Source organism: Halyomorpha halys, unplaced genomic scaffold (genome assembly GCF_000696795.3).
Source record: "Halyomorpha halys isolate HHAL.00 unplaced genomic scaffold, Hhal_1.1 Scaffold1384.1, whole genome shotgun sequence".
In the NCBI taxonomy this organism is placed as follows: domain Eukaryota; kingdom Metazoa; phylum Arthropoda; class Insecta; order Hemiptera; family Pentatomidae; genus Halyomorpha; species Halyomorpha halys.
Window position 1 is genome coordinate 272,624 of NW_027109385.1, and position 15,894 is coordinate 288,517.

Genomic DNA, 15,894 nt, shown 5'->3' on the forward strand with positions numbered 1-15,894 from the left:
ACTCTTCACCACTTTCACTAATCGAATTTAACTAATTGAGACACTATGATTACTACTTAGAAATAAAAAATAAGTTTTGGAAAATACTTTTTTGAGGGTCCATAAATTATATAACGATTAATTTTCATGAAGAAGTACAGAAAGGTTTCTAGCACATTCCTAAAAAGAACAATGGCCTATTTTGATTACTTAAATATAGTCTAAAATTGAATTTTTTGTTTGTATTTACTAATTTAGAAATTTCTGAACACAAGGCAATAATTATTTTCAGATTACCCAATGCTACAAGAATCAATGGAAGTAACATGAAAAACTGGAATTTTGGAATTTAACATTTTAAAATTTTTGGTTTTTAATTATTTTGGTTTTCTTGCTGATGTTGTTGTTGATTCAAAAATGCAACATTTGAAGCTTTAATCCTTGAGGCATGACCAAGTAATGAAGGGGATGGTGAAATACATGGTGTAGAACAATGGCTATTACACAGGTCACATTGATCCAGCAAACGTAAAAGTTCCTTTGGAGTAGGGCCACCACTTTTTTGATTCACTGAAACATAATAAATATAAGCTATTTCATTAAGAAAGTAGGAAAATAACAGTAGCATATTATCAAAATACATACATAGTATCCTGGAACCAAATCTGAGAAACTGTAATAAACTCTCATTTTCATTGCGATTTACAACTGAAATCGGACAGTATTAATCACCAGTTAATTGATTTAAAGACTATCTCAGCCAAACTGTCATGATTTATCAGAATAAATATTAAAAAGAACCTTGTTTGTTCACTGCGCATGACTGGTGAGACTCATCAATGTGAAACACAATATAGGAACCCAAACTTACCAAGATACAAGGACATAAATAAATGGGCCCAGGACTTAATACATACTGGAATGCCCAAAGGAAATCGGAATGATTTCTATGCAAATGGCATAATTTAAAAAAATAAAAATAAATTAATAAAGTTAACAAATAAACAAATGGGAAAACAAGTTTCTGGATTTGAGGAGTATTAATAAAAAAAATATGTAATTCACTGTTTTTTATTTTGTACATTTTATATCTAATCATAAAAGTAGGCTAAATATATATGTATGTGTGTGTTTTTTTTGTAAGTTTTTCTTCATCTATCTATGCTGAAATTTTTAAGGTAAAATTTTGGCGAAGAAGAAGAAACTTAAGTACAGCTCCATTCTTTAGTTTTCATTTACTCTTTATCTTCTAGTTCACCTGCAGTTATGTGTAGTCAAACCTAAGACCCAAAAACACTATGTCTAGGTAACTGTAAAATTGAGAAGAGAATGATATTTAAAACTAAGGATACAACATAAACTTAATAACACATTATACAAATTACAGGTAAAAATCAGGTGGAATACTTTAAACAATCAACCATAGGCCTTACTTTCTTAGTAAATAATATTGAAAGCTACCCAATGACTAGACTATGTCCTTTGGAATTGTTTTAGCAGGAGAAAATGTATTTTCCATATTGATGAAGAAGTTCCATTAGCTAGTAGAGAAATATTAAGAATTCTGGGGATTGTCAGTCTTATTGATTTTAAGTCAGTCTTATTTATTATTTTTAAAAAATTAAAGATATCTATTTTAAACAGACCAAGATGAGACCACAGCCACAGCCAAACCATGACAGAATAAATAAAAATACATAATTTGAAAATGGGTTATTACATTTGATATATATCAGGCTCAAAATGGGTATAGATACCTATTACATCAACTGTATTAACTTTAGTTATTTTCTCAAGCAGCCATACTGTTTAAAATATATTCACTGAATTATGGCAAAAATATTCAAGTAGTGATAATATTATCATCAGATAAATAATATTAGAATTGGAACCATTTATGAATGAACCTGCAACTAGATATGTTCAAGATCCTCTACAAATATCATTAGTTTTTATCAATATAAGACAAAATTTGAATAAATACAAAAACCTACCAGATTCTCCTTTCTTTGAAAGGTCTAAAGCAGTAGTTAGATCCCACATTTGAAGAGTGCCATTACTATGACCGGTAAGTATAAATCTACGTGGACGAGATCCCATTCTACTTGATCCTTCGCATTCATGAACACAAAATGATGTAATTGTTGTGCTATCTACAGCACGAATCACACAAACTCTACAACAATAAAAAAGAAAGACAAGAAAATGAGACTTGATAAACAAGTAATAAATTAAGCATTTTTTTAAATGAATTGATTATATACATAGATGAAGTTAGTTAAACACATTTTATATTTATATGGACTGGAGGTGCTTTGGAACTCATACAACAGTTTGACAACTAGAAGCCAGACTTAGTAATTTTTCAAGAAGTGAGATAGAAGGAAAAGGTACTTCTGGAGAATATATAGCTCCGACGAACATCATAATGGTTCAGAATAGGTTTTGAAAAGCAAAAAATCTAGATATAGATTTCAAGCCAGTGCGACTGGAGATTTGCATCTTTTGATAGAAAGTTTAACCAAAATCTACTGTGGGCCAGCAGCTGTGGCTGCATGGCTCCTCGCAGAGCCGGCAGTTGGGCACGCTGTTCACGTGAGGAAGGCTCCAAAACATACATCTCGCTTTACTGTGACGGAACAGCCCCAGGGTGTGGTTGCAAGGTTCTCAACACAGCTGGCAATCAGAACTGCTACACCTTGAGGGCAGGCACCGAAACACAGCGGTTTAGCCACTGCAAAGGGGCTGCTCTAGGGCTCAGTAGCTGGAACTGCAAGGTTTCCTATAAAATTGGCAGCTAAGGCAGCTGGGCTGAGGGCAGACCCCTAAGCAGGGGCAGGCTGTGGAAAAAAGTATTAGGAACTCCCCTGGAACTACTGCACCTGCGAAGAAACCCAGGGGAATGAATGGCAAGCCCAAAAGCTATGACAAAGCAACTAGTGGGTTTGATGTTGTAATTGCACCTAGCAACTATCCACAAACCCAGCTTACCACAGCACATTGCAGTTTATTAAAAGAGAAACACACTGTTTGGTGGAGCCGGCTACAGGTTAAAGACTGGTTACCCACTATTATCACCAATATTGACATTGAGGAAGGTATTACCATTCGCACTAGTCGCTAAGGAGCTCCTTAAAGTTGCAAGAGTGGGGGTATTTCTTCCTGGCAGCAGGCTGCTGGATAAAGCACTCCTCAGGAGGCTGCGGGTGTAGAATAGGGAGATTGTGGGAATCTACAACTGGAGCGTTTACCACATCAAAGACCAGGAGAAAGGGCTCTACCCTGTGCTTAGAATTCCGGTATCCAGTCTTGAAAGCCTCAGGGCACAGGCATGCAGATTGGTTATGGGCTGTATATGGTGAACCTCAGCCATATTCAGAAGAAAGAGGGCCGGCCCATGGAAGTGAAATCCGAGGAGGTGCCACCTCTGTCTGAGACCCCTAGAGGAAATGGAGTAGTGCTTGCACCTCCACTAATTATACAACCCTCAATGTTGGGACTGACCAGGATGGTGGGCGTTGGTGGGGGTGAGCCAAAGGTTCAGTGGAAGCTGGGCCCAGATGCAAACTCCCCCCCCCTCCCCCAAGGCTCAGCCCTCAGTCGTTGAGAATTGATCTCGACTATGAAGCTGCTGCAAATTCATCTACACCATAGCATTGCTGCGTGTGGGGTGTTTTAGCAATACAATAAAGGTGAGAATGTTGATGTTAATCTTATACAAGAACCTTACCTCCATGGTGGAAGGCTGAAATGTTTGGGACTGCCTGGATACAGAATCATTTCTGTGCCCATGCATCCCAAGCCCTGCATCGTCTTTAAAAGTAATTTAAAAATGCTTCTTTGGCAACATTGTTCCAGAGATCTTGCAGCAGCTTAGCTCACACCAGAAGGGGATTCAGGAAAGGCAGGTATCACGATATTAGCGGAATATCTGCCCTACAAAGATCCAACCCTCACGATAATGCAATGTCGAGAGTCTCGAATCCTAGCAGCCCTGGATGCCAACGCACATCATGAGCTATTATAGCCCCCAACACAAATCCTAGAGGTGAGAAAATTTTAGATTTTATTATTAATTTTAATCTCAATATACTTAACAAGGGCAGGAAACCTACCTTCTGTAATTGGATCAGGTCAGAAGTTATTGATATTATGCTGGCAACATTTCACGATAGTCAAAACGTAGTTAACTGGCGTATCTCTAACGATGAGTCATGTTCAGATCATAAATACATCAGATATGAACTATGAGATGCGATACGACATATAGGAACCCCAGACGTATGGACTGGGAATCCTAAAACTCGTATCTCATAGAACTAACCAGATGCTGTCTAAAAGTAATAAATAGTACCTGGCATCTGGAATATCTTAATGACTCACTGACAAATGCTATTGTGAACTCATACCACAGCAGCAATCCCATCTGTAAACAATGACGTTGGGAGGACATGGAAAGATAGTTCAGTGGATAGATGAGGATAGGGTGCTTTCCATGCACGCGGACTCACAAATGCGTAGATATACAGGCACTAGGCTAAATGTCAAGATTGATAGAACAAAAATATATAAACCTAACAATGGCATTAACTGCTTCACGGATGGCTCCCTAACAGCCGAAGGCTATGGAGCTGGCATCTGGCGTGGCGATAAGCCATTAGAAGGTATATCTATCCCCCTAAGGAGGTACAGCTCAGTATTTTAATCAGAAATACTTGCAAGAAATCACTGTACTAGTACTCTTATAGAGGAAGGGCTCTCTGATAGAAGAATTACAATCTACACAGAGAACCAGGCAGCAATAGGTGCACTCATTAAGCCCGTTAATAGATTCAGAGTTGTTGAAGACTCTAATCAAAATCTCTTGTGCTAATAAAGTTCCCATAGAATGGGTGCCGGGACTCTGCAGTATCACTGGGAATGAACATGCTGACAGACTAGCAAGGAATGTCTCTGAAACTATTCCTACTATTCCTGAGCCTGTGTGTGGCATAAGCCTAAGCTACGCCAAAAGTATCGGAAAGGTAGCTTATGGCTCAAGAGCCAAACAGCACTGGCTTAATAAAAGACAGCAACAATCCAAGCTCTTCCTAGATGAACCCCGAAAGGGCCGAAGCGAGCAACTGCTTCGGCTGGACAGAAGTTCTTTGAGGATAATTACAGGGATCTACACAGGTAACTGTAGACTAAATAAACATGTGTTTAACCTAAAGCTTACAGAGTCATCCTTGTGCAGATTCTGCAATGCTGAGGATGAGACGGCATACCACATTATATGTTAGTGTGACCGATTTGCGGGTTTGAGGTTCACGCTGTTTGGGGTGGATCCCATGTGGTGTGAGCTGATCAATCCCTCAAGCTTGCTAAGATTTCTAGAATCTTAAAAATTTAAGCTTTAATAAGCTTACTACAATGATGGGGTGTTAATCACAACATTGTCGTAATTTTATTGCCGCACAATACGCCACTATAAAAAAAAAAAAATATATTGATTAAAGGATTTGATAATTTTTTTAATATCAGGGCAAAATATGATAGTGACAGGAGATTTAACAGCTTTCCACAGGATGATATGATGTTTAGAATAATTGAAAGTACATAGATAATTTTTCATGAAATGCTTTCACACATTAACATTAACATTTATTTTGACTCACCACATTATCTATAACTAAACATTCTGTGCAGTGATAAGCATAAAAAAATGAAAAAAAAAACAAGAAATTTAACAACTGGAATACTTTAAAATAATTCAGTGAGAACAATTAGTGTTAATTATTTTACTTAAGCCCGTCAACATTTATACAATTAAATTCATACAGACTAGATAATTACAATTAGGTCTATTCAAGATAAAACACTATAACACTAACATATCCACACTAAAAATTCAAGTAATATTACAAATGAGAATGGATAAATGTTTAAAATTGAATATTTAAAAATTAAAAAATTGAAGTAGTAATAATTAAATTTCACAAACCTTTTTCCATTAGAAGCTAAACGAACAAACAATTCAGATGTCTCAGGAACAACTTTTTGAACAAACACTTGTTCATCATCTTGTTCACCAAATGGGCCTAGAAATAAAAGACAAAACATGAGCATTCAGGATTATTTCAGACTTAATTCTTAATACTATCATATTTTATTTTGTTTTTTATCTTCACAATTTTACAAATATAAACAAAACAAAAAAATAATTAATTCATTAACTTAATTTATACTAAAAAAGACGTATTATAAACCAATCTTTCATTATTAATTATTAATTTAAACAAAATGAAAATAACCACTCAATTATTAATCAAATTTCAAAAAGGTCTAGGAACTATTGAAATCAATGGAGCAATACTAATGGTATGGTGGAATAAGAAATACATTGAATTGTTTTTTATATCAGGGATCTGTTATATTAAAAAGAACAAGGGTTAAAATAAAATAAATGCTTCAAATTTAATTATTGTTTCATCATTAACATATTCTTCAGGTTCTCAATAAAAATGTGTTGAAAAAACATAGGAGATGGCTTTAAAATCTGAAACTGAAAGATTTGTAGCAAGTAAATTTTCTTCATATTATCATGTCAGAATGATCAAAATGGACTTGTAAAGTTACTGGGTTAAATAATGAACAAACCATTAAAGATCTTTCAACTCATCTGCTAGAGGTAGATATTGCAAGCTAAATCTAACATTGTTATTTGAGGGAGAGAGAGGAAGGATTATCAGGAATGATAACTGTTTATTATTGTTGGCCTTAATAAAAACAGTATTTTTTCTTGATTTACATTTTAAGTCATTAGTAAAAACCATGATAATTTTTTAAATATAAAATTAATCACTTGAAAACTTACCAAAATCATTTCCAACAGTATAACTAATATAAGGGTCTATTTCTTCTAGAGCAAGAATTTTGAAAGAAGCAACAGGTGTTGAGCCTGGCTGAGTAGATATCATACCACGGAACCTTGTAACACTCCACGTTCTCACATGATTATATTCACAGCAAACAGAAACCAAAAATTTTTCAGAAAGTGTAACCTATAAAATAAAATAAAAATTCTATTATATTTTAAAGTGAATTTAATGAGGTTTATTTAAATATAAATAAGCAAAGAATAGAATTATTGTGAAAAAAAATTAACAAAGCTTATCAAAAAAAATTCAGAAATTGTAATTAAAACACAAAAAGTATACATAAATACTGAGGTGTAGATAGTTGACCGTAGATTAGTGATTGGAGAAGTTTGTCGGGGGATGCGGTCAGCAAAGAACAACATAAATAAACAAATCCATATTTATTTATTTTATGCTGACGTTTCGACCTGAGTTTCAGGTCTTCATCAGGGCTATAGAACAAAAGAGATAACAACATTTAGAGAAACAAAATTGAAAAGGAATAGTATACCAAATTTGTTTGTATACTATTCCTTTTCAATTTTATGTTTCTCTAAATGTTGTTGTTATCTCTTTTGTTCTATAGCCCTGATGAAAGACCTGAAACTCAAGTCGAAACGTCGGCATAAAATAAATAAATATGGTTTTGTTTATTTATATTGTTCTTTGCTGACCGCACCCCCCGACAAACTTCTCCAATTATACATAAATACATATAGAAAATTACATTTAATAAGTTTGCTCAGAACATTAAATGGTGTTGGTAATGGTGACTGTAGGTAACTTGTTTAGCAAGTGACAGAGGAACAGTGTTTTTTTTTGTGAACCACAGATAGCTAACTGTAGAGAGATTATTACCACCCTTTTCTAACTACAGTAGGCTGAACCAAAATATTAGTAAACCCCGTTGGGGAATGAACCCTCATTCCTGTGCTAAACATGCACTGAAGAATGCTCATCTATCACAACCTCTTTAAACATGAAACAATAAAACTTGTACTGATTTACCTTTGTTACAGCGCTCTGATGAACAGTAAAAGTTTGAAACAATTGTGGGCTATGTCCAACAGTTTCTGGATGCTGAACTATGACTCGTACAGTTCCTGAACTAGTACCATAAGCTATTTCAATCCAATTTCCACATAAACCTGAAAAAAAAATTACTTTTAAAATTTCCAATACGAAACATTTGATACTGTTATTACTAAGTTCAGATATGAACAAATAATCATGTTTAGAGGAATATTTAACATTACACTTCGAAATAACAACCTTTTGTTGGTTATATAACTGTTCCTAATATTAATCAATATTGAAAAATCATTAGAGGATAGGTCACCATAATAACAAAAATATTTCTTTGTGGTAACCCACAGAGGATTCTTTCTCTTGAATTCAGTGAGAGAAATTCTCAATCCATACAAGTCTCTGGAGGGGAGAGATTATCTTATAAATACCAAAAAAATGAGATGTAAACTTGAGCCATGGCTGCATAGGAATATGTGTCGAGTGCTTTAATAACTCACTTAAGGAAAGGAAAAGAAAGAGCTAGATGCATTAAAAAAATTGGTAAGGCTTATGTGATCAGGAGGAATCCTTACCAGGAAGGAAACCTGGTACTGGTGCTTGTGTACAGTTGAAAATCCCTGATGGCTATCTAGAGCTTGCTCCCTCATATTAACAAGAGAGGAAGTGTCAAGATTCATATCTTGGGACGTTGAAAAATAAATATTAACTGCTCCTGAGGAACACTCACCCTACCATGCTTAGCCATCAAGACCTCTTAGCACCTAGATAAAGTGGCAAGTCTGCATGTTTTTACATCATTCTGGTCATAAAGTGGGGCAATAGAAAATTAGACATCCAGATGGAGAGTATTAGAGTACCAACTACAGTCAGCTAGTACAGTTATTTGTTATTAATACTTAGAAGTTAAAGTTAATGAAGACAAAACAAAATATGAGGTAACCCATGAACAAGCTAAGGTGGTTGTGTGAAACAGTTACCAACAGCCATAAAACTTCAAGAAGGTGGTTCTTTTTATTGGTTTTTCACATATGATAGCATGATGATCAAAGAGATTCTCCAAGGTGAATTACCATAGGTAGCAGTTGGGATAGGTGTAGTTGGAAAGGATGTAGTTAAATTGAAACTGCACAATTAATTGTCAAAACAAAATACAATTCTACAACATTAAAAATTTTATAGCCACCACAGTCAGTGAGAAAGAGTAAAATAAATGAGAAATGAGTTAAAGTACAGCATTATGATCTTGAACAAACAACAAGCCAGTGGTACAGTACCAGTTGGTCAACTTCCCAGTATAATCAAGTATTGTACCTTTTAAATCATTAAATCAAGAGAGCTGGAGAAAAAAAACATTTTTTTTTAAAAATAAAACCCAAATGGATTTTATGATCATGATAATTAGGGGATAAATAGCAGAAACAAATTGTATCTGTTATGTAAATAATTTTTTTTTTTAAATGTTAAATACACATGGAAATGGCTTGGAATGCTGAACGCTCCTAAATAAATGATCCTGTGTTAAAAAAATACCAAATTTATTACTTTAATAAATTAATTAGATGATTACCAAGAGTTTTAGGACCACCAGAATTACATTTCTATACATACATAATAAACAAATAACTATCCTAACTAATGTTTGATTCTTTTTTTTTTTTTTTTTTTTTTCAGATACAACAATCTTCAGTTATAACGATAGAGTTTCATAGGTCACTTGAAGATTGTTATAAGTGATTCCCACTGTACACTTATAATTTGGAATCAATATTTGATCTTTAAGTGTACTAAAGTAACTCACTTGTTTTGGGAGTCAAATAAACTGATATTGCAGTGATCAACTCATGAGATGGGTCTCTGTATAATTTAGTAACAAGGAGATCATTATCCTTCATTCGAAGAGGAAATTTCTGCATATCTGAAAATAAAATATATATATGAATACTGTAGAAAATTAACGATTATATATCTTGATTAATTTATTTTATGATATTCTATCAATAATGAAGTAAATTCTACTTCAATATTTAAAATTTAATTATTTTATAATTTGTGGAAGAAAATTATTTATAAGCTTTAATATTTCATGTAATTTTATTGCACTTTGAACTTATAAATAAGAGAGCATCTAGATCAATGGTTTGAATTTGTGATCAGTTAAAATAGGGGTGGGAAAATGGTAGCTCACAGGCCACATGCGGCCTGTTAAGAGTTCTTTAGTAGCCCAAAAGTTAAAAATTCTGCTCCTACACAAGATTTTCTACCCGAGTATGACCAAAGATTTGTCTTGTATTGTCCACTTGGACAGATCATAAGAGTTAAGTTGACGATCAATGACAATAAATATAAATACTCTTTGACAGACATTACATACAAGCTGTGATGAGAATCTCAATAAGCTGTCTCACCTGATTTAAAAAACATTTATGGAAAGAAAGATAGGGTACATGTGTCTCATTAAATTGATTCTAGAATTAAATGTTCTTCCCGCTATGTATGATATGAAATAAGCACAATAAATAAATTGAAAAAAATGACACTATTTAATTTAAAGTTATTGATTTTTATGGTACAATTTATATTTTATCTAAAAAGATAAGTTAATTAATGATTGTAATAATTTTAAAAGATGTGGCCCTCTATTAATGATTCTGTGATTTGACTTTGAAACTCAGATTAAGAAATTGTACTTTTTCCTGAATAAAGACACTCTCAAATGAAATTCCAAAAACATTTCTTTTCGTTTATTATTCAAACATAAATGTTTGCTTAAAGAAAATATTAGTGAACATATACATACCTATATAATAAATACAACCATCATTACATCCAAGCAACAGAAATGACCCAGCAGTATCAAAAGAAGAAATGGGCACAACATCTTGTATTTGCCAATGCTGAGTCATGGCATGCCACACTCCTATTTTTCCTGTTGGCGACAATGCAACAAGTTGGCTTCCAATAAAAAACAAATACTCAACTCTAACTCCCAAATTGAATATTCCTAAAATATAAAAAATGAAAACATTTGATCAATAAAATACACATTAAACAAATATGCTTACATTAATAATATAATCTCAAGACTGTTAAAATTGTTATTGATGGATTAAAATAGAAAAGTAAAATTACTTTCTAGTATTATTACAACTTATAAAATAACAAGATAATTACAATTTACAGTATCAAGGTGCATCATGATTATTATTTTACTCTATGCTTCTTAGTAACTGTAGTGTAATGCAAGAGATCTGAAAGAGAGAGACTGGAACAATGCTAATATCTATTCCTCTGCATAATGTTGAGTCAGAAAGGAATCTTATTTTTTCTAAAGAAAATTGCCTGTTGTTTTCTATTGTCAGTCTATAAATATTTGAGACACTAGCCAAATTCGATTTAAAATATAAACAGTTAATGAAATAGCTGTCAGATAAAAGGACTGTCCAGGGTTGCCATAAAATTAAAAGAATCAGTATTGCTGACTTTTACTTTATCAGAAACCATTAATATTGACTAATATAGGAAACAACTAATGTTGAGAGCGAGTTACTTACAAACAGATAGACATAAACCAATAATTTCTCTCCATAGCAATGCGAGATCCCATGTTAAAACCTCTTTGTAAAAATACCAGCGCGGACCAGATATTTTTACAGCAGCCACCACATTTTGAAAATTTTACTCCTTAGGATTAACACTTATTCCATTCCAAATGATCAGTCGATTTCAAACAGCATTTCAAGAGGATATGAAAAAAAAATTGGCCTGTTTCAAGAAAATCAGATTTATTTAATAGTGGGATTCAAAATATCCTACCATTTTAATTGGAACAATATCACAGGAGAACCAGTAAGGTAATACAGTGGATCCTTACTATAATGTGGGTCAAGGGGAAAAGAAACCTAGTTATAGATACCAGTGCTATAATGGGGACAAAAAAAATATTAATCATCAGAAGAACTATACAAATATAAGTGACTAAAATTATTTATTAAAAAAACAAAAAAAAAAAAAAACAAGTGTATCAATAATAATTAGCAATCAAAAATAGTTTTAAAACATTTTGCTGTAGGCCTAATTTCTTTTTCACTGTCTTCCTCTTCACTGAAATAACAATTATAACACCATTTTATTTCAAGACTAATTAGAGATTGGGATCAGAGCTAGAACACCGTTATATTGAATCCAAGGTATAATGAACCGGGTTATAATGAGGGTCCAAAGTAATTAATACTTTAAAATAAAATAATTTTGATTACATAACCTCTAATATAATTTTCTGAAACAAATAAAAAGAACTTTTAGTACACAAACAAAGTGTTTTAACAAATTTTATACCTCAGATTCGGACATAACGAGCTGTGTTAAGGTGAGGCTCCACTGTATTTAATACTTTAAAATAAATTTTTAATTAAAAACCTATAATATACTTTTCATTAATAACCAAAAAATACTTTTCTTACAAAAACAAAATTATAAAACCAATTAAAAGGAAAAATATAAATAAATAAGCAAACCTATATTTGTTTTAGCACCATGTTCTGTAATACCCCACAGACGAACATGACTTGAATAAGATATCGCCACCATTTTAGATGCTTCACAACCAGTACCTTGACTTATTTTAGCATTTACAGCAACTCTTTCAATACAACTTTCAATGTGTGGAGAGGTGAAAACATGCTGCCATCCATGTGAATCTTTTAATCTGAAAAATAATTAATAGATTAATGAGAACTACAAATCTCTCTTTAAAGAAAATTTATCACCTATTCATAATTATTTATTTATTTATTTATAAATTTGTCATTTAGTATTATTTATTATTTACTTTATTCAGATTTAATGCTCACATAAAAATATGGCATATTTAAACTAGTTAATCAATAGTATTATAATCTATAAAATATTAATAAGAACATAATAACTGATAGAATCATATGGAAAAACTACCTATAACACACAACAAAATGGGCGTAGGCAACAGCTATACAATGGTGATGAGCTTTTATTATTTGCACCCGAAGTGGATCTGCCCAATAAGAAACTGAAAAAACATATAAAAAACAAAAGAATTGAAAAATTGTTAAAATATATTTCTTATAAAAAATGTCTATCATGATACAGTTTAATCGATAGTATGATACCACGACATACCTTGATTTTGGTGAAATATAAGGGCTAAGTCATTATTAACAACTCTATTAACATCATGAGCATGACATAAATCTAAAGATGCTGTTCTGGAATGACCAGGACGAGATAAACTTCTTAAATCCGTAGAGCTTCTAGAACCAACTCTCATGTCCCAAGATGAATTACGTGAATGAGCTCTATGAGTATGGGTAGTAACAACATTGAAGGGACCTATAATACAAAGATATATATATTACATAGATGAATCTATATACATTTACATTGTATTAAAATAGAATTTACTACATTACAAAAGATAAATTATTTTCAGTGATACAAGTTTCTATTTTCTAATATAATAACCATTTTAAGCAGAAATGCTGTGAAAAGCAGGGACTGGATTAATAAATAATACAACCTTAAAAACCACATTAAAAAAATTTATTATATAGTTACAAAAGGTTTTAATATAACCCTCAAAAAACCACTAGGATGCCCAATCCTGTCTAAATTATGTTAAATATCAATTTCCAACTAAATTCTTCACCCTTTGAGTAGTTAAAAAATTATGTAAATTGTTGGGAAGCCATTAAAAAACAATTTGTGGCAAACCATAAAAAAAAAAATATATATATATAAATAATAGACAATGCATTATGTTTAGACATTATATTTTGAATATTTACATAGTCGAAATTGGTGACTTGAATTTACACAATAATAATAAAGTAAACCCTAACTTAAATAATATCTAAAAGTGTGCTTCATCGCTAAGTTAATGGTTAATTAGTTAATATGTTCTAAGCTCATTATAAAAATTTAGGCAGATAATAGCAGGCAAATTTGCTCATTCAATCGGCAAATAAGTCTCAGAAAGTAAACTGGTCAATGGATCAAGATCTTTCCAAGGCATGTCCTTATCAGCAGAGATAAGACGCCATGGCTTTATGAGAATCACACATTTTGACTTCTACTTTTTCAAAAGATAAATAAAGAAGGTAATCGGAAACAGATATATACAATTAAATTGTATATTGGTATGCAATGAAAAATAATAATTGGTCTCAGTATAATGCTAATTTGAAGGATGAAACAACCTGTTAGATGATAGTAGGAGAAAGAATAAAATTATAAAATAAATAGTAGTGAATTATATATTTTAAATGTATGTTGTGACATTAGGGTTATCATAAATTGTAATAGTCAATCCCAGACAAGCAAAATTTCCCTGCTGCTGAGAGTGTTTGGAAGGTTCTGAATAAATTACCCTTTCATTGTCACTCAGTCCTCAGTGCTATCATCTGCACTATGAAGCATACAATACTTGAACTAAATAACATATAGTACTGACATGGTTAAGATATTTCCACTACTTGCTGTGAAAAACCTGACAATTTCATACATTTGTGTCATATTTCCAAAATTCCTTCTATACTCTCTCTAAATCAATCCAAATTTTAAAACAACAAAAAGATAACAATGCATGAAAAAAGTCCTAATGATAACTCAAAAAGAGAAGATAGATAAGATACAATACCAAATGAAAATCAACTAGTACCACTTACTTCAAGACCACAATGACAAAAATCATAAGAAATTAAGACATACTACAATTGACCTAGTATACCAAATAATGATTTGAAAATAAATACCTGATGAATTCACATTAGATGTTACATTTTCTGGTCGAATAGATGGCACAGGTACAGTACCTCGATTGATATTAACAGTATTTTCATTAGTTTTCGATTGGACACCTGAGCTGGTACTAGGTTGGGAACCTTGCTCAGGAATAGGTACACCTAAGAAATACAAGCAATTGAACTAGGAAATGTTTCCAAATTCTTAAACAGATAAATCCTAAAACTGTACTTACTTGGAGCAGGTAGACAACCATAAAATAACACATCACCACATGACGATTGGTCCAAATCCTCACATAGTATCAACCTTTTAACGAGTGGGGTTATACCATAATATTCTGCTTCATGCCGTAAAGGACAAATATCACAGTTAGAAATATCAATATCTCTTGTCCGCAAATAATTTAAAATAGTCGCAAATAATTTGGGATCTCGATCAATAAAAAATGCTCCAGTTTCATCTTTTAAACTTGAAATTCTTCCACTTAGCAATGCAGTAAAAAAAGAATCTGGGATCCATGACAAAGTATGTCTTGAAGTAGAAAAACTATGGGCAAAACAATTATTTTAATAAGTACTTATAATGCCAAATTTTCAATAGAAATACATAATAGTAATAATTAATATACCGTGTTCCACCAACATTAAGATGAATTATGTCACCACTATCGTTTGGATAAAAATTGGTCATACTATAATTAATAAAGAAATTGATTTAAAATTTGGTGAAATTTTAAAAATGGATCAGCATCCTCATTTAATAACAAATGGTAAAATTCCAGGCATCACAAGCATTGTATAAAACGTTTACATATTTAAACTACAGTGAGTATGAAATCAACATTGTATAAACGTCAAAAACAACATTGTCGTTCACGGAACGTAGGTCAGTAGAGTCATAATAGTGGACATTTTAGAGGTAAATATGAGTATAATTAAGAAAAGAAAAGGAACTCGCCATTATATTACTTAAGGAAAAGAAAAGGTTTACATAAACAATTATGTTTGTGTGTTTTTTGTTTTTTTTACGAGGGTCGGTGGGAATCTTCAAAAGACACAGATAGGCCCGTACCTATCTGTGTGTGGGATTTTTACCCACTAAAACCACCGCCCTACACCTGTTCATTTCTCTCTACGGGACCGCCGCTAGGCATTACTTCATGGAGGGAAATAGCTGAGTGCCGCCTCGCATTCTTCGCATGGTTTTCACG

The 15,894-nt window shown here is 32.4% G+C and overlaps 1 protein-coding gene across 3 annotated transcripts; it reads right to left on the minus strand.

Annotated features, from left to right (window-relative positions):
* Positions 1-102: 102 nt before the first annotated feature.
* LOC106689510 (BTB/POZ domain-containing protein KCTD3) lies at positions 103-15,515 on the minus strand. 3 transcript variants are annotated; one of them, XM_014434495.2, is made up of 13 exons: positions 15,313-15,515; positions 14,917-15,230; positions 14,693-14,842; positions 13,062-13,271; positions 12,858-12,951; positions 12,422-12,612; positions 10,705-10,908; positions 9,706-9,822; positions 7,887-8,026; positions 6,836-7,022; positions 5,963-6,059; positions 1,974-2,155; positions 103-549 (listed from the first exon to the last, which is right to left on the minus strand). In XM_014434495.2, the coding sequence occupies exons 1-13, from the start codon at positions 15,372-15,374 to the stop codon at positions 353-355; spliced, it is 2,145 nt and encodes a 714-aa protein (XP_014289981.1). In that variant the 5' UTR covers positions 15,375-15,515; the 3' UTR covers positions 103-352. The 3 variants fall into 3 exon arrangements, with proteins under 3 accessions (XP_014289981.1, XP_014289982.1, XP_014289983.1); XM_014434496.3 differs by lacking the exon at positions 103-549 and adding an exon at positions 1,035-1,259; XM_014434497.3 differs by lacking the exon at positions 103-549 and adding an exon at positions 1,168-1,289.
* Positions 15,516-15,894: the final 379 nt, after the last annotated feature.